This window comes from Panonychus citri, unplaced genomic scaffold, assembly GCF_014898815.1.
Source record: "Panonychus citri isolate SS breed McGregor unplaced genomic scaffold, ASM1489881v1 Contig00001, whole genome shotgun sequence".
Lineage (NCBI taxonomy): Eukaryota > Metazoa > Arthropoda > Arachnida > Trombidiformes > Tetranychidae > Panonychus > Panonychus citri.
The window spans coordinates 1,209,272-1,228,415 of NW_026515406.1; the positions used below are offsets into that span (position 1 = coordinate 1,209,272).

At 32.7% G+C, this 19,144-nt stretch overlaps 5 protein-coding genes and 1 pseudogene across 6 annotated transcripts; 1 reads left to right on the forward strand and 5 right to left on the reverse strand.

The window, feature by feature from the left end:
* The first annotated feature begins 556 nt into the window (after positions 1–556).
* Positions 557–2,511, forward strand: LOC128398153 (protein PAT1 homolog 1-like). Its single transcript, XM_053358983.1, has one exon. It carries the CDS (start codon positions 702–704, stop codon positions 2,316–2,318), a length of 1,617 nt encoding a protein of 538 aa, XP_053214958.1. The 5' UTR covers positions 557–701; the 3' UTR covers positions 2,319–2,511.
* Positions 2,512–2,719: 208 nt separating this feature from the next.
* On the reverse strand, positions 2,720–3,673 carry LOC128385392 (uncharacterized; annotated as a pseudogene).
* Positions 3,674–3,812: 139 nt separating this feature from the next.
* LOC128398202 (xaa-Pro dipeptidase-like) lies at positions 3,813–7,003 on the reverse strand. 2 transcript variants are annotated; one of them, XM_053359033.1, is made up of 7 exons: positions 6,576–7,003; positions 6,443–6,471; positions 6,262–6,350; positions 5,941–6,104; positions 5,518–5,735; positions 4,157–5,110; positions 3,813–4,080 (listed from the first exon to the last, which is right to left on the reverse strand). In XM_053359033.1, coding segments are annotated over exons 3-7 (1,488 nt in total). In that variant the 5' UTR covers positions 6,264–6,350; positions 6,443–6,471; positions 6,576–7,003; the 3' UTR covers positions 3,813–3,930. The 2 variants fall into 2 exon arrangements, with proteins under 2 accessions (XP_053215008.1, XP_053215015.1); XM_053359040.1 differs by lacking the exon at positions 6,443–6,471.
* Positions 7,004–7,198: 195 nt separating this feature from the next.
* LOC128398089 (peroxisomal acyl-coenzyme A oxidase 3-like) lies at positions 7,199–10,198 on the reverse strand. The gene has a single exon (XM_053358909.1). It carries the CDS (start codon positions 9,765–9,767, stop codon positions 7,599–7,601), a length of 2,169 nt encoding a protein of 722 aa, XP_053214884.1. The 5' UTR covers positions 9,768–10,198; the 3' UTR covers positions 7,199–7,598.
* A 2,023-nt stretch (positions 10,199–12,221) lies between these two features.
* Positions 12,222–14,550, reverse strand: LOC128398219 (dual specificity mitogen-activated protein kinase kinase 6-like). Its single transcript, XM_053359052.1, has 3 exons — positions 13,764–14,550; positions 12,856–13,625; positions 12,222–12,684 (listed from the first exon to the last, which is right to left on the reverse strand). Exons 1-3 carry the CDS (start codon positions 14,058–14,060, stop codon positions 12,570–12,572), a joined length of 1,182 nt encoding a protein of 393 aa, XP_053215027.1. The 5' UTR covers positions 14,061–14,550; the 3' UTR covers positions 12,222–12,569.
* Positions 14,551–14,637: 87 nt separating this feature from the next.
* Positions 14,638–18,927, reverse strand: LOC128398070 (protein EFR3 homolog B-like). Its single transcript, XM_053358888.1, has 8 exons — positions 18,705–18,927; positions 18,527–18,603; positions 18,312–18,439; positions 17,950–18,100; positions 16,131–17,832; positions 15,971–16,062; positions 15,734–15,892; positions 14,638–15,656 (listed from the first exon to the last, which is right to left on the reverse strand). The coding sequence occupies exons 1-8, from the start codon at positions 18,769–18,771 to the stop codon at positions 15,450–15,452; spliced, it is 2,583 nt and encodes an 860-aa protein (XP_053214863.1). The 5' UTR covers positions 18,772–18,927; the 3' UTR covers positions 14,638–15,449.
* Positions 18,928–19,144: the final 217 nt, after the last annotated feature.

The window sequence follows — 19,144 nt, forward strand, 5'->3', positions numbered from 1 at the left end:
AAGATCGTCATGTGTTTTTCAATGGACCAAAGGCCAAGTGAGATTGAATATCGAATTCGATCAAGTGCTTCGGCCTCGAAAAATATAATCGCCAGACTCCGTAGATAGTAAACTTGGGTTGAGTTTTTAGCGACGAATGGATCACCCAATTTGCTTGTTTGATCGGCTAATTTAAGGTAAGATGATTTCAAAAGATAACAAACGAGGAATCGATAAGCTGATAAAACGGATGGAATTGAATCTAAATGACCTGAACATCAAGTGGTAAGAATAACCATGACCTCCACAACATTCACGACTTTTTTGAATAGCGTCACGAGCCATCCAAGTGGCTACTGGTTCGCCACAAGAGGAGAGTGAATGAATTTCGGCTTCCATGTCCATTTGAGAGTACGAACTATTCAACGAGTGTAATCTCGTCTTCGTAAATATTAGTAATTCGAAAGCTCTTCGAACATGTCGAGTCTAAGGGCCAGAAAATTGTTCCAACAATCGAACCAGGAATCGGTCCAATTTTCTCCACAAGATGTCACTTTTTCGGATCCAAATCTCATCTGATTTCTAAAAAAAGATCCAAGAATTTTTCTCAAGCCTTCGTTTTCAGTTAATCTATTCAAGTGGCCAATTACTTTTAATCATCGAGATCATTTTAAATTAACCCTGTGTTTTTAAAGATTGTTAATATTTTAAACGGCCAAGCAATGGCTTCAGTTCCTCAGTACCTTGGTGTCTCCTCGGAGGATCTCAACAGTGAAGAGCCTACAAATGATCTTGCAATTGCTCCTGAAAATGGTGATGAATTTGATGCTTGTAATGATGAAACTTTCGGTGATTCTGCCACATTTGATGAAGATTGGGAGCAAGCACATGAACAATTAGCATCAATAGTTAGTGGTCCCCCACCAGATGTAAAAGAAACAATCAATTATCATTTAAACCGATTTAGATCCAATGTTATTGTTGACAGTGAGCACAATGAAAGTGGATGGACGCCATTTAGTATGGATGGATTCGCATTCAACATTAAACCAAATATGTGTTCCAATGACCAAAATAATAAGTTATTTGCTCCAATATGTCACGGTAAACCGGGATCAGGTGATTCGCTATTACCTCATCCTGCTCCCCAATCAAAACTTCCTGGAGGTTATAATGGTAAACCAGTTAAACCTATGACTCTAGACGAATTAGAGAAACTATTATTGTCCGATAATAGTCAAGATGATAACGCGAATTCTAATAATTTAAAGCCAGTTGATAAGCCTGATGATCCTTTGAAAAAATTTTTTCCTGGAGTTAACTTGGTAACAATTGATAAACAAGAGAAGAAAATTTCATCTGATCCACCAAATAATATTCAATTTCCAATTATTTCGACGAATGAACATAACAAAACAAGACCTTTATTTTATCAAAATCCTCCACCACTTTTACACGGTTTTAGGCCTTTTAATGAACATATAAACCGACCAATAACAGGGATACCTCGCATGATGATTCCTCCATTTTTACCCCTTCTACCAGGTCCCATTCGTAATCCTTCACTGATTCAATTTCAACAACGACGATTTCCTCATGAAAGAAGACAATTTACTTATCGACCTGGAGGATTTTATCCCAACCCCGGAAGAAACGAAGACGAATATGCTGGACTGATGACTCAAAGCAATAAAGAATGGCTGTTGAAAGTACTCAAAGGAAGTTTAAATTTTGCTAATCCATATAGAGAGGATTTTTATTATGTCTCATTTAAATCTAAACAATTAGCAGCCGCCGCTAAAGCTGAAAAAGGAGATGGTGACTTTCAAATTCCCTCTGTGATTATTCCGGAAAGAAAAGTCGATGAAAGTACAATAGTTGAATATGTTCCAGTACAATTTGAAGGATCATTGGGTAAAATTCAAGTGGCCAATGTGAAATGTCCTAGAAAATTATTAGATGTTGATTTTAAATCTAAAATTGTCGATCCAAGTCAAGATCGGCCAACAACACCAGTAGGTCGAGCTGAACTTAACGCTTTTCGTCGATTACTTTTGGATATTGAACAACTTTACGTGGTCATGTTGGAAATCGATGAGGAAGATAAGAAAATGGGTGCTCTCCCTGAAGATCAACGGACACCTCATGCTGATAAACGAAGAGAACTTTGTAATCAATTATTCAGAGGAATTTACGATGAGCGAAACAATGACATAAATAGAAAAATAGCAAGTGTTCGCAAAGGTTTATCTTTAATTGTTCGATCACTTCAAGTTCTAAGTGATCCAAACCAAAAAGCTGCTATTCTTAAAAGTCTTGATCAACTTAAATCACCATGAGAAATGATGAAAAGGAAAATCAACAATTAACATAATTTTTGTTCTCAATTGCTGTTACAATTGATCTGCTTTGTTTTGAGAATCAATCGAGAGACAATTCGTTTGAATTCATGTTTCGAACAGGAAAAGATGAAAATTCTGAGCCAAAATGAATAAACTGATTGATTTAAATTTGATCAATTGAACATCTCAACGAGAAAAATCACCCTCTCATTTATGTAGAACAAATTTATACAAATGTCATAGTAAATAGCTAATTACTTTTATTGTTGTATCGCGATTAATTAGAATTTTTAATCATTTTGGAAACAAATTAACGTTAATCTATCTCTTTAATTAATTTCTTTCTCTGTACTTTGCTCATTCAACAGCAAAGTATTAACAATGTTGCTTTTTTGTTTAGCTTTAATTGAAAGATAATTTCATCTAATTGTGAGCACGTTAATTATCATTGTTTAATTAACTATTCACAATTTACGAAGAGCCCAGAAAAAACCATCTTCTCCTTTAAGATAATCAGGTAAATTTTTTGGATGATCAGCGACAATTTCAACTAATCCCTCCGAAACTAATCCTTCAATGATTTTGTCAAATCCTTTGTCAGCATAAGTTGAATCTCATTCTGAATAACGGTCTGGATTAGCCATTCCCCATGAAATGATACCACCTTTCATCAGATGAGACAATTGATTAGTAAATACTAATTAACTTTAATAAGCATTTGCTTACCTTTCTTGAGGAGCTTTAAAAATTGTTTATAAGTTCCAATGTCCATTGGAAAGTGGCCTGGACAAAAGACTCCGACGATAATTAAGGCATCAAAAGTTTCTGCCTCAATTGGAAGCTCAATCTCAGCTCCAACATAGGAAATAATTACATTTTTTCATATTTTTCTGCAAAGAAAAATTCAGAGAAAATCAGTTAATTGTTCAATAACAATGTTACAATTAACTTACCAGTTTAGCTTTTCCAGCATTTTCTCACATCCATCTAACGCGCTTCAATATTGGTATAACCAAGATCACTTAACGCTTGACCCAAGAGTCAAGTTCCTGCTCCACAATTAAAGATTTTACAATCTTTGAGTAAATTTAATTCAGCAAATCGATCAGTTGTTCCTTTAATTGCATTATAAGAATAACCCGGCAAATTAAGAGACAAAATAACAATTAAAAAAATCATATTAAGACAATAGTAAATTCATCAATGAAAATGGTCACAAGTACAATGTATTAATATTAATTTCATAAATTAGAAAGTCAATCGATGTAGCAATTTAACTGTCATTCTAACCTTAACCTTGATAATCTAAAAATTACAATATTAATTGAGTGTTTCAATCAAGAGACAATTCGTTTGAATTCATGTTTCGAACAGGAAAAGATGAAAATTCTGAGCCAAAATGAATAAATTGATCTAAATTTATCTAAGTTACTACAAACAAATTTGTTGTCTTATATTAATAATAATTGATCATTTCCATCATTATCCAAATGAATTTTGTCAGAATTTTATTATCATTGGTCCAAAATTTGATTTCTATTTAAATTATTTATATTAATCGATTGTATACAAGAGACGAGAATCATAATCAAAGATGCTGCTAATGAGTTTAATTAGATTTATGATTTTGTTGAGGAAATTGAACATTTAGTTTTGCTCCTTCGGCCATTAGAGTTTCAATCTCTTCAATTGTTCTGGGAACATTGGTCAACAATTCCATTCCTGTTTCGGTGACAACAATATTATCCTCGATTCGTACCTGAGAGTTATAGTTAAATTAAAGAGAAAATATTAGATACAATTAATTGGATTGATTGAGATTATGATTAACTTACTCCACCGAAATCTCTAAATTGGTCAATCTTTTCTTTGACCAAGAATTTAGATTTAACTGGATCAGCTAATATTTTATCTAATAGAACACCAATAAAGTAAATTCCAGGTTCGATGGTTAGAACCATCCCTGGTTCTAAGACTCGAGATGTTCTAAGAGATTTCAATCCATCTTCAGATGGACGGGGAGGTGTATGTTCAAGGTAACCACCGACATCATGAGTATCAATACCGAGAAAATGACCTAACCCGTGAGGCATGAAAATCGCTGGTATCCTTAACTTAATCATCTCATCAATATTACCCTGAATTAAACCAGCAGCAATTAAATGTTCAAGGTGAGTCCGTTCAGCTAGAAGATGCATATCAACCCAAGAAACACCAGGTCGAACCGCTTTCATTACCGCTCGTGATGAGGCAAGAACAGCATTGTAAATGATTTTCTGTTGGTCTGAGAAAACACCGTTAACCGGAAAAGTACAAGTTATATCAGCTCCATAACAATAATATTCACAGCCCATGTCATTAAGTACCAATTGACCTTTTTTAAGGGTATGGTCATTTGGAGCTCCAGAGTGACCATAGTGAAGGACGGAACTGTTAATACCTGAACCACAAATACAGGTATAAGATAAAAGTCGAGCTCCACCATTGTAATAACAATAATGTCGAAATAAACTTTCCAATTGATATTCTTTCATTCCTGGACGAACCTTTTTCATTACATCTATATGAGCTTCGCAACTGATTTTATTTGCATATCGAAGGACTTCCAGTTCAAATGGTGTTTTAAATACCCGACATTCGGTGATCAATGGATAAAGAATCGACTTGTCAACCTTAAATTGGTTAATTCCCTCGAAAAATGCTTCTTTAGTCACTTTTCCTGAATCACTATTAACTCCATGTAATAATAATAAATTATCAGCATGTAAATTCACCAGGATTTGTTTCATCTAATCAAAGAGAAAGAAGAAAAAAAGTTTACAATTAGTTGAATTACATTCTCTCATTGAAATATGATAATATTATCAACACACACACAATTAAAATTGGTAATAAAATTGTTCTCAACATTAACACACTTAATTAAATGATAAACAGTAAATTTGATAGCAATGTTTTCCAGTGATTCCTCTCAATTTACCTAATCATTTCAATCAATCCAGTTAATTGTGAGTAATAATGTAAGTGACGTTTAAACAGTAGTAGGAAAGATATTATCAAGTTGATTCAGTAATTATCAAGTATCAACTATCAAAAAGATTGAAAGATATAAAAAAAAAGAGTCGAGAGTAAATATTAAAAGGATGATGATAATTGTCAATGAAACAATCAAATTGACAATAAAGTTAATTCTTACCACGTCAGAAAAGTGAACATTTTCAACACCATATTTATATCTTATATCCTCAGGCGATTTTAATTTGCCCATCCAAATAGCATAACTTGATGGTAATCTAGGAGCAAATAAATGACTTTGACCAGAATCAATTTCAATTGCTCCATAATAATCAGGCTCTTCAACTCCAAATGCCCAATGGAAATAAGATTCTTGTCGAAAAATGGGTTCGTGATCAGCTGAGATTTAGAATTTAAAGAAAAAGAAAAAGAAAACAAATGTTAACATAATGTAAACAACTAGATAAATGAGAGAGATTAGATTATTTTTACATCACCTTTGACCTTATATTTTGAACAATAACATAATCAATGAAAGAAAATGAAAACAATCAAGATTACATGCGAGAAGAGAAATGATTAAGAGCATTATAATGAAACTTACTACAATGGCGAGTCTCTGATTGTCCACCTTGAAGAATCACAATTGATTTTCCCTTTTTCAATGAATCCACTTGTTTCAACCTCTCCACTAACCGGCGGCGATTTAATTGATGCAATTTATTATGAACAGTTAATGTATGAACACCACGACTAAAAGCACCTTCCCTGTGACGAAATAGAAAACATAATTACATTAATAACAATTGTATTCCAAGTAGATTATGTAATTGGAGAAAGGGCAAAATTAACATCAAGACAATTAAAGGTTAACCACAATCAAAGTGTAACCTTTTCATTGACAAATCACAAATCACATACTCACATGTTGTTGTTTATTGGTGATTAATTGTAATTCAATTAAGATAAATTGTTGGCGATTAAAACGATTTGTGGAATTACTCAGTTGATTAACTGACAAAGATGACAAAATATGAAAGAGATTAATTTAGGGAGAAAAAGATATTTATGGAAGACAAGAGGGAGAAGGAGAAAAACAAACAAACCTATTGAAGAAAATGTGATTTATGATCAGCTGGACCAATAGAATCCAAGGGTTAACCAGAAAAAAGAGGAAAAAAACAAGATTAAAATGAGAGAATTGAAGTTAATTAAGGTTATGATGTTAATGATTCTTACGGTGATTGTGATTATTGTGACGACGAGAATGAGTTTACGTTAAATTAGATGTTACAATTTAGATAAAGGGATAAATCATAAAATGAATGTGGGTGAATTTAGTTAATTGGGATGAAAAGATTTCCATTCGTTTGCTTTTGTCAATTAGATTGTCACAATTTAATGTTCGTCATCTGATCAAACAAACAATTAAAAGGTCACTAATTGTTTCCATTGAATCAACTGTTCTCAATACTGTTGGTTACATTATCAATATAAAAGTAAAGGATTGAAAAAGTCAAAACAATCAACACAATTAACTTTACAATAATGAATGAGAAAAACTAAATAGTCACAATTTAAAATTAACTTTTTCCATTAATGTTGAGCTTCAGCAATTACGAACTTTGTAATTATGATTAACTTGATTATCATGCGTATTTTATAGTGATTTTCATCATCAATCAAAATCATTTTTGCTCATTAATTAATCTAATTAAATGGGATGACTAATTGTTGTTAGAGATTAAGTTGTCCACCTTTCGTAGAGAAGCGGGAATTTTGAAAGGGTTAATTTTTCGATGGAAAATTGGTTTCAAACAATTAAAACTGGAAAATAATTAAACATTCAGGTGAGAAGAATTAATTTCAAACAATTAACAGTTTTGTTAGTTAAAATTCAACGTAGACAATTAATAATTTATCTATTTTTTTCACAATACATGAGAGCAAATTAGGAAATAGTAATGACAGAAAATGGGGAAAAAATGACAATTAAAATTTAAGCGATTAATTTGATAGCCTCTGGCATTTACAATTAAAGAAATTACAATTAGTTTGTTGGAAAAAAATACAAAGGAAATTTTTTCTTCAAATTGAATTAAGGTGACGATGGAAATTTGGACATCTGAACAATTAATTGAAAGTTAATTATGAAAGTGAAAATTAAAGAAGTGACAGTTTAGTTTACATCAATTAAGTGAATGAAAAGACAATGATGATGATGATGATGGAGGAAGAAAATTGAATGTTGGGTAAAATTTTCTACAATTTAGATTTGATTGCTGGAGAATTAGCTAATTCTTCCAACCATTCGGGCTTCACAAAAGCACCGGCGTTGTTTTGAAGAGCGGAAAATATATTTTCGTAAATTTTGCCATCTGAAGTTCCAAGGGACGAATTGAGTATATGATCGGGTGGAGCATAAGAATCGACCAAAGTTACCGCGTTGTCTTTCAATTGATTGCACAGGTTAATTATTGTCTCTTTTACATGAGTCGATGGTCCTGTTAATAGTTGTGATGATGAAGATGATGAAGATGATGATTGGGAGGATGAAGGTGATGATATCCAAGAAGATGGTGTTAGTTGGATTGATGAAAAGTAACCGGACTCATAAAGGATCGTCATGTGTTTTTCAATGGACCAAAGGCCATAAAGTAAACCTAATTGTTGTAGAACTTTTGAAATTTCATCGGGAACTGAAAACTCGTCTAGAAAACGTTGAAATCGATCAAGTGCTTCGGCCTCGAAAAATATAATCGCCAGACTCCGTAGATAGTAAACTTGGGTTGCGTTTTTAGCGACAAATGGATCACCCAATTTGTTTGTTTGATCGGCTAATTTAAGGTAAGATGATTTCAAGAGATAACAAACGAGGAATCGATAAGCTGATAAAACGGATGGAATTGAATCTAAATGGCCTGAACATCGAGTGGCAAGAATAGTTTCAATATCATCCAAATAATTAACTGATCCAAAGTACGATGAGATGGGTCGACCCTCTTCAACCTTTTCTTTATAAAACTTGATCAAATAATTGCTCGTTTGTTGAAGGAGGACATTATTGTCTCCTTCGTAGGTCGTATTGGCATCATGGTCATTACGAAGTTCACCGAAACCCGCTGCTTTTAGATAACCATGACCTCCACAACACTCACGACACTCTTGAATAGCGTCACGAGCCATCCAAGTGGCCACTGCTTTACCACAAGAGGAGAGTGAATGAATTTCGGCTCCCATGTCCATTTGAGCGTCCGAAGTGGCATTAAAAGCGGTCACGAAAAAGTCAACATAATCTAAGAATAAAGAGCCGAAAAAGTTATGCAACACATACGAAGCCGCGATGTAAGGGATAAGACGCCATTGTTGACTTTGATATTCGAGAACGGGAATTTCTTCTCCATTAGTTGGACCAAATTGCCTTCGAACGGCTGAATAACGAACAGCAATGGTCAGTGCTGATTGAATATTACTGATACTGAATAAGATGATGAAGATACGACCGGAAGAAAGGACACCGAGAGTTATACCGAAGCGTTTGGACTCATCTTTTACTTTGGAAGCAAATTTTCCGTCTTCGGTCACATCAGAGTTACGATTCATAAGAGCGACCTTGGGAATGGGATAATTTTGGAAAGTCATGAATCCATTATCTAGCCCATTTAATCCCACTTTTCCGCCCATATCACCAATTCTCAAGCCAGGATAAGGTTGAAATGTTTTCGGATCACGAATTGGTACCATGAATGAATGAAGACCGTGACATGAACCATCGGGTGTGTACAGTTGAGCAAAAACGACAACATGAGTAGCTGATTGTCCCAAGACACCAGACCAAACTTTGGTTGCTTCGAGAGTCGGAGTATTCAATATGAACGATTGTTTAATCGGGTCATAGGTCGCTGTTGTTTGTAATTCTTTAGTGTTACTTCCGTGAGCCAATTCGGTTATACTTATTGCCCCCAAGGCATTAAAGTTCATTATATCATCGACTAGGCTGGAGTCACGATCACCGTTATCCATTTTACAAGAGACAATAAAATACTCATAAGACAAAACTCGTTTAACGATAAGTGACCAAGAAAACTGACCAATCGCCTGTACAAAGGCTGGAATTTTATGAGGTTGATTAAGATACTCTTCCTCTGAGGCCAATTTATAATCGACCAGTTTCTTTAAACGAGCAAAAGTCAATCGTCTTTCCTCATCTCTACTATATTCTTCCCAAGGTGTACGTTTAAAGATCGGATCAGAGGCCAAAACGGACCAAACCTTATGTTTAAAACGAACAACAGAATCACCATCAAGAACTAATTTCATCAATTTCCAATTGAATGTTCCCTTGGCTCGAGCAGAATCAAGTGGACCTGATGGCCAATCGGGAATACAATCCAAATGCTCATCAACCTCTAAATCAGTTGGTGATAACATGATGATGGAAAATAACAAATAACTGTTGACACCAATTTGACTCTTGATAACAATTTAAATGAACTTTACTTCTGGAAACAGCACAATTTAAATATCAGGTAAGTCCAAGCAAGTAGATTTAACAAATTAGTTGATTAGAACTAAATAGATGATGAAATGAGATGAAAACTTTACTATTGTCAAGCAAAAGAATGAAAATTAACAAGAACTTTAAGAATCAAATTTTTCTCCAATACAACTCTCAGTTCTGTCCTTGTTTCTCTCTCTCTCTCTCTCTCTCTCTCTCTCTCTCTCTCTAAATTACCTGTTCTCTTCTCTTCTTCTTTCTTTTCTCTCTTTCTCTTCCTCATTCAATTTTAAAATTCTATTTTAATTCTTCTCCAGGCTTCTACTTGAATTCACCTTAACGCCACGTTCCCTTTTCCCTCATCTCTCTCTCTCTCATTCTCGCCGAATCAACCTCCCCAACCTCCACCTCCACCACCACCTCACCCTCCTTCTTCCTCTCCATCATCATCATCATCATCATCATCATCATCGTCTTCTTCTTCCTTATTTTTCTTTTCTTTTCTTCGTCATCAAACGAAATAATTTCAGGTAAAAATACGGAAGATGTCGTTCATTTTTCTAAAAGGAAATTTTTTTTTCTTTCATCATTTTCTCAATTCTAATCATCTTGATCATCCTGATGATGATGATGATCACTAATCATTAACAACAACCAACAGTTTTCATAATAAGTGAACCTGAAACGAACTACACTTACTGTACTTTGATTGTTGAAACTTAATAACATTTGATTTTAATTTTATTATTTTACTTAAATTGATCAACACGTTCAAGTTAATCGGTGATATTGATATTCATTTATTGTCATTAACTTAACTGTTTAATCATGATCATGATCATTACCATGTTTAAGAAACGATGATTGACTTGACAATTAACTTCACCACCAACGATAGTTATTAAAATAAATCATATAATTTAGTGTCTTGATTGTCACAATCCCAGACTAAATTAAGTAAATTTTCATTAAACACTAAAGAGTAACAAATTTAAGTTAATTAATTTTATTTATCAATTCTTAATTTAGAAAACAAAAACAATCATCAACCTACAACAATCAGTAAATTTTATTCCCTGCCAATCATCAGCAAACAATTCAATTGTTGTTGTTAATCACTAAATATAAATGTATTACATTTAGTTTCCAACAATTAACTAATCAAATGAGAGGAAACAAAAAATTGAAAGATAAATTTTTCTCAATAACGTCTAAGATTAAATAAATCAGAAAATAAATACAATTAACTAATCACTAAGCTAACAGTTAATTCAGTTTCTGCAAAAAAAAACAGAATAATCTACTAATTGTTATTCCAACTATTTGCAATCAATAATTACAACTTTTACCCTGAAGGAAATTTTTTGATTTAATTGAAAATCAAACAAACAAAAAGTTGAATTCAAATTGTACAATTTAAAGTTATCACCACAATCTAAAAATAATGTTATTTAAATAGTTGATTACATTAAATTGTCAATGATTTGTTATAATGACAACAATCTGATATTAAATTGTCAAAATTAAGGGAAAACCTTAGACAACAATTGATTTCATTTTCCTTTGTCATTACAAACTAAATTGTTACAAACTAAATTGTTTGAACCTCTTTAATTGTCATCCCAATGGAAACTTGTTGATTTTGATTGATTACAAGTTAAAAGAATTGATTTTTTTATCAACCAAATTAATTGAAAATTAATAATCACTTAATGGTTGTAACTGTTGAGTTAAATCATGTTGATAATTTAATGCTAATTGACAGTAATCCAAATAATTACACTTGAAGTAATCAAACAATCAACAGTTTTTGTTATTGATTTTGTTTTTATCATAAGTGTCAATATGTTGATTACATCTTGTTCAAAGTTTGAACAACTGAATTACTTTTAATTCAGTTAATGGATTGTTTCAACTTTCAAGAGTTTAATTGTTCATTGATCTTAAAATTTTTCTTTCTGTATAATGCTAATTACATGAATACTTAATTAGTCGCGAATCCGTTTGATCTGATTGTGATTAGATTTATGAGATAGTTAATTAACTTTGATAAGATTTAACTAAATCAAAGTTAATCTTTTCAAATGAATCGTGATTAAAAATGCGTCACTTAATCTTTGATTGTGGTTAAACCTGATTGACGATTGTAATAAATGTTAACAATTGATTAGTCTTTATGAAAATTAAACAATTACAAACAATTACAAATAATTACTATCAATTAATGAAATATAATTACTCTCGGAGTGTTAAATATGCAACTAACAATAATTGTTTTATTAATTGTAAGATAACCAGTTGATTATCTAAATCGATTAATTTAAAATTCTGGTTAATTTTATATTGTTAACAATTGTTAATTATTATAATTAACTTTACCAGGTTGATTAGTAATTGTCATTGTGTTGATTTAATGAAAAACATTGAGATAAAAGTTTTCAAGTGACTTTTTTGATTATAACTTTGTTTTCAACATTAATTGTCAATCAAATTGTTACAATGATGTGATTATAATTGTAAACGTTGTTCAATTTTTTTCCTTTACTGTTGATTTTCATGTTGATTTGTTGATAGCAAGCAAATTGAATTAGTATAGTAGTTTAGATGTAATTTTGTATCAGATTAAAAGCCATAGAGAGATAGAGATGACAACTTGGCAACTGGTGATTGATTGTAATCGCAATTGTGATTAACAGGGGGGAGAGGCACAACATGATAATTAAAAGGCAAAGAAACTAATCGATTACCGATGAAACATAATCGGAAATATCTTCATTCATATGTTTGATTAAAAATCGGTGTTCCAATAACATTGCATACGAAGGTCTTTCCTTGTAGTTTTTTTGCAAACTACAATTAAAGAGGAAAAAGAAAATAACATAATTAGTTGATTTGCAAATCCAATAAAGAAGGAAGGAAGTTTCATTTAATTATTATGACCATAAACGGTTATCATTGTGCAACAATTAGGATCTAAAGTTTAGCCAATTGATGTTTATTGTTAATCTTCAATTAACTTACCATTTATGAATGAAATCTTCACAATCTAATGAATAACGATTGGGTGGTAGTTTCGGCGGTTCTTCGGTGCATATTTTTTTAAGAAGGTTGAAGAAATTGTTCCTATCGAAATGATAAGGAAATTGACCGATTGCCAATTCCAACATTGACATTCCCAAACTCCAAACATCAGATCGGATATCATATCCTGAGGTGTTCGATGGAGGATTAATCCGTTCGGGTGCCATGTAGGGTTTACAACCCACTTCCATGGTTTTGGCAACTGAATTTACGAGTGGACCGGAAATACCAAAGTCACACAGTTTAACTTGACCGAGACGATTGATTAGTACATTTGAGGGTTTAACATCTCGATGAATTATTTGTATACCATGAAGATGGTGTAAAGCTTTTACTATACAATAAGCCATTTTTCCCAGAACATTTTCAGGAATCGGAGGAGGAGGAGATGAAGAGGAAGATGATGATAAAAATGATGAATCTGAGGTTGAATTTGTTGGTTGTTTGGTTGATGTTGATGTAGTTACAGCTGATGAAGAAAGAGGTGATGATGATGATGATGTTGTTGTTGAAATTTCTCTGCGACATTTTTCATATGCTTGGCGGTAAAATTTATCTAATGAAGAATCCATGATCTCCATGAATATCCAAAGGTCACCTTCCCAGAAAAGTGCTCCATAAAATTTAACGATATACAAACAATCATCAGCTTTATCTAGAACATCCATATCCATTAGAAAGCGTTTCTGCTCTTGACTAACAGCAGTTCTCTATTGGTAAAAGACAAAAGAAATGAACATCTAATTAGCTTAAATGATTCAATTGAAGGTTGATTGACAGTTAAAGTAACGAATTGATTTGCAATTGATAATCGATGGTAAATTTTTCTCTTCTTCACTCTAATTTACCTTGACAGCCATTTCTATAGATGAAGGTTTATGGCGAACCTGTTCAACTATTCCATAGGCACCTTTACCTAATTGACGGACAACTTCAATGTCCGAAGGATCGACGGAAATTGTTTGTCCATCTATTGTGATTTTGGTACTTTTGTTTACCGTATTAGCAGCGATCGCTTCTCGAGGTGTATCAACTTGTTGCTCTATTGAAGTGAATCCAGTTTTTAACGAAGGTCCTTTTCGTCGGGAGGCAAGGCCCTTTGAAGATCGAGGGCTATCCGATATCGGTGGTAGATTGTCACCCATGTGTATTTGATTGATTATCAGGGGTTTTGGTAAAAATTTTAGGAGAAAACAAGTCAACAATAATAACAACACGATAATGATCCAAACGATAGCGGCAACAACAATCAACGATTCTATTGAAATTGTATCACAATTTAAAGACAACAAAGACTTGTAATAAATTGAAAAATTTTCTCTCTTCAGGTCTAATGAATTGTAATTATCTTCTGTGATTTGTTGATTACCCAGTAAAAGCAATAAATAGAAACACTGAAAACGTTAAAGATGAAAAAAAAAATAGAAAATAGAAAGAGAAAGAGAAAGAGAAAAAAATAAACTGGAAGATTAGATGATTGTTACTCAATGTTTTTCGCACAAATTGTGATGTTTATCCCAATTAATACGATTTTCTAGTTAAATTCATTATCCTGGTGATCAACGATTATCCCAATGGAAGATAAATTAACAATTAACAATTAATAATTGACTGATTAGCTGCTCGTTAACCAAAACAAATGGATCCCCAACTGTTGGTACCAATCAACTTAACCCACACCCAATTGCAAGTGATAAACAAATTGTGGCGCTACATTGGAAATCTAATTGTAATTAAATGTAATTAGAGTTAAATTAGTTGACAGAAATTGATTAACATTTACAATTACAGATTATACTTGTATTAACATAGAAGCGGAAACAATGATTAGCTTTACAATTCAAATAGAATGAGAAAACTTCAATTGTTAGTGATACAATTAAAGTTGATTGGTTTTCGGTTTTACAATTGATTGGAGTAATTAACAAAGTTAATCATTAGTGGATTTACTGATTAATGTTTGTGTATAAGAAAAACAGAGATTACAGATTGAAAATAATTCTGACTAAACTGATTATTAAATTAGAATGACAATTAAAATTGGAAATGTGAATCGAAGTGATTTTTTTTTCAAGTCTAAAATTGATTGTTGGTCTTTTTTTGAAATTCCCTTCGATTGGATATATTAATTTAATCAATAAATTGTTAAATTAATTGTTATGTATGAATAGTGAAAGAAGAATTTGTTTTCTCATTAAATTCATATGATTCTCATTTCTTCAAGGAACTGACTCCATGACGGAAAGGAAAATAGTTTTTCCTTTCAAGGTTTGTGATTAAAAGTTAGAAATACAATTTAAATGGGACAAGGAAATTGTGATCAACTTAATTGTAGACTATTAAACAAATTAATAATCTCTTTCTCTCATTTAACAAGGTGATATAACCTCTGTTTTCTCAGAAGTAAATATTTATAATCATTTGGATTTCAAGGGTTAACAATAAACTTTCATTAAGATAACAGAGGTAACATTGCAATTGAAAATAATCTTATTGTAAATTGTTGATCAGTTGTGAAAATCTATCCAATTGGATTAACAAACAAATAGATCCGGAAATTGGATAGCAAACAATGGTGGTTTCCTTGGATTAATTGTAAAATTACATAAACCAGCAAATGGATTAGTGGTGATCTCAATTTTATCCGATGAATAAGTTTCAGTTAATAATTTGGTTGCAATTTTCTCCTCATGTATCACTCGATTGAAAATGTCATTCAATTGATGCTGGAAATTCAGACCCTGAGGAAAAATGATACAATTGATATTAGTGGATTTTAATTAGATTGTTAACCGATTAATGGTGAGATATTATTTACCTTATCCTCGGTTCGAGCGATCAATGATTCGAAAGATTCATTCTCGAACCTTTCAAGAATCTGAAGTCTTCTTTCCTCCCTCAATTCTTGCGTTACACTTGGTGGTTCATACAAAATCCTCCTGATAGATTCAAAGGTAATATCTTCATTTGGGAAACGCTAAAGATGTAAAAGAAAATGAAAAATTTTAGTAAATCACTTGAATCAAAATTTGCAATGTAAATTGTTAATACTTACTCTTAATGTTCGTGGTGATGAATTGTTTGAATCTACATCAACATTGATTGAATTTAAATCACTGGTACTTCGAGACATGGAAGCATCAACAACTGAATTGGATTAACAGGATAATTGTTAATATTTTGATTATTTACTGTTTAGAATCAGTGATACTTACCGACGTTACTTGATACAAACGGAGTTAATAATCGAGTTGTATCATGACCAGAGCTTCTTAATGATTCAGCTATAATTGTTTTACTGAATAAAAGGTCTTCTGATATTTCATCTGAGATCTTTTTCTCCTTGTCTAATTCAAAGAGACTTAATTTACCACTAGAATTGGAACGATGATATTCAGGTAACATGGAGGGGCACTTTTCTTTTCGAGCAGCAATGGTTTGCTCGACATGAGAACAGAGAAGTGGAATCGCAGTGAGTCCGGCAGTGAGATGGAAAAATCCAGCTACAGTCCCATGAATTGCTGATTTATGAGAATCAGATAGACCTTTGGGTTCACCTGTAGCGGAATTTGAACTGGAAAGGGTTAAATCTTGAAGAGCAAAGGCCATTCGGAATAGTTCAGATAAAACATCTTCAGAACTCATTTCTACACATAGAAGAGCCAAAGTTGTGTAAATAGCGTCGAAATGATCTTGAGTGTTATTCGCAAATCTGGCATTCTCGTAGATATGCATCAATAAGTCGGATCCATGTTTACTCATGAACATTAAATCTTGACGATAGGCTTTGGCTAAAGTGAGTTCAGGGCACGATGATAAACTTGATGGTCGTAACAATTTAGGCAAATTTTCATGTCGATCAAGAAGTTGGTGGAAAATGTGTTGAACTGCTAAACGGACCTTTGCATCAGCGGCGAGGGAAATTGAGAGTAAAGGTCGTAGAAATGAATATTTAAATGCTTGGGCCATGTTTACGGTTCGATACTTGGAGCTCACTTTTAGTAAACTTTTCAACAAGATATCTTGTAATTCAATGTCAGCTGGATTTCGAGATGATATGGGCGGAACCTTGTTAATTATGACAACCATTGTCTCTATTTTTTGGAAATCAGGTAAATTGTTGGCAAATTCAGCAAGTGTATTGATCACTGAATCTTGGAATCGTTTTTCATCTTCAGTGCTTTCATTTCCCTTCTCACAATTATGAATTGAATTTCTTAAATGGTTAAGAAGTGAATTAATAGTCACATGAACCGAGGGACCAATCGACTCGGAAGCAGCGATGGCAACGATTTGTGAGAGCACATTAACAATTCCTGTTTTCTCACGAGTCTTCATTGATGTATCATCCGTTGTGGCTCGACACTTTTCATCCAAGTGATTCATTAGCTTTTGTATCACTTCATGGTAATGTTGAGGTTGAATTGAATCCATGATGATTTTGAAAATAAGTGGAGCAAAACCGTCAGGATACGAGGAATCCCAGAGCATGTGATTATCTAAATGTTTTAAAACTGGCCTGATGACGAACTCGATATTACCGAACGAGGCTCGACCAACAAGCTCACGTAAGCAAACTTCAGCAATTCGAGATGGATCTTGATCATTTTCAAATTCTATTCGGATTGTTCCCTTGGCCTTGAGGTTGGCAAGAATATCTCGATCTTGTATGTTATACAATAGCGATGGGACAATTTTGTTCATATGATTTTTATCCCAAATATCGGCCTGTAAATCATCAGAAACAGTTTTACGAATGACTCCTTTGATTCCATTTAGACCTGCTAATCGTAACATTCGCCGAATCTCCTCATCTAGATCATTGTTATGACAAAGAGCAGAAAATTTGGAAACGAAAAAATCATAACGTCGATGATAAGACGGTGTATCTTCTTCAATATTAGCGAAATTGACAAACTAAATTTCCACATGAATGAGATGAGTGGCATAGAAAATAAAATTCAATATCAATTAGATTAAAGTACAAAGATACATAAATATAGGAAGTAAGAGTAATTTAGAAATGATTGTTACCGATTGAGTAGCTAAAAGTTGCATATGAGGATCTTGACTTTCTAACAATTGCTGGACAGTTTTGAGAAAACTTTCAACGAATAGATTGAGCGATTGAGCTCGACAAACGATCAATATTTGATCCATGACCTCCATTCCAAGTTTGACATACCTGGAGTGAGACAAAAGACAAACAAAAATCGTATTAGACAATAGGTATAAACCTATAAAAATCTCAACGAAAACCACCAAATGGTCAAAAATCAATAATAAAACACTTGATCTTGATTAAGGGCCGGTCAATTTGAGATGAGCCTCCGTAATTAGATTGATGAGATGTGGAAATTTTCATCATAAAAGGTTAGGATAGATGATGAACTTACTCCATTCGATGTCGAGAAAGATCTCGAGCTGTTTTCTGAGCTAAGTAATCTCCAATTCGATCCAATTTTTCAGGTGAAGATGATGCATAGAAGGTGAGCTTCTCCAAATTATTCTTAACCAAACCATCCTGACAATTTAGAGATGAAAAGAAAATAATTTTGAAACGAAAATAATAATAATAATAAAATGGAAAGGTAAGAATTAAAATATTTACCTGAGGATTGTCAGGGAAAACATTATCAACCAAACGTTTATAACGAGGCCTTAAAGCAGAACAACAGCCACAACAACCTACCAAAAGAAAGGACATTTTAATCAATAAAAAAGGAGTTAAAGAGAAAAGAAAATAATGAAGACAATTAAATAAATTGTGAAAATAATAATTAGCTTACATTCTGGTGGCTCACAATGTTTGAGCCAACCTCCAAAACATTGTGACGGAAGTCCGCAACAAATCATCAACCCGCCCCAATTTATCAGCCAGCGATAGGGAAATACTCAGCTAATCACTCTCTAGGTAGTGCAAATAAAGCAAAATAAATGTTCAATAATTGTTAAACCATTGAAAACGATGAGTTAACAACAATTAAGTGAAGTTCACTTTTTGTAAACAAAGATAACAAAGGGACCGTTTTTAATTTACAAATGGAACAAAAAATTTACCAGAATTTTCAGTATTTTGGTTCTCGTTTGTTTTGATTAACCCTAATTCAGTTACTAGGTTGACAATCCTTTCATAATCATTAATGATTATCAATTGACTGATAACTCAGTAACTTATTACTCTTTGCTGATCACTCGATGTTTTTGATTTGATTAGACTAAATGAAGA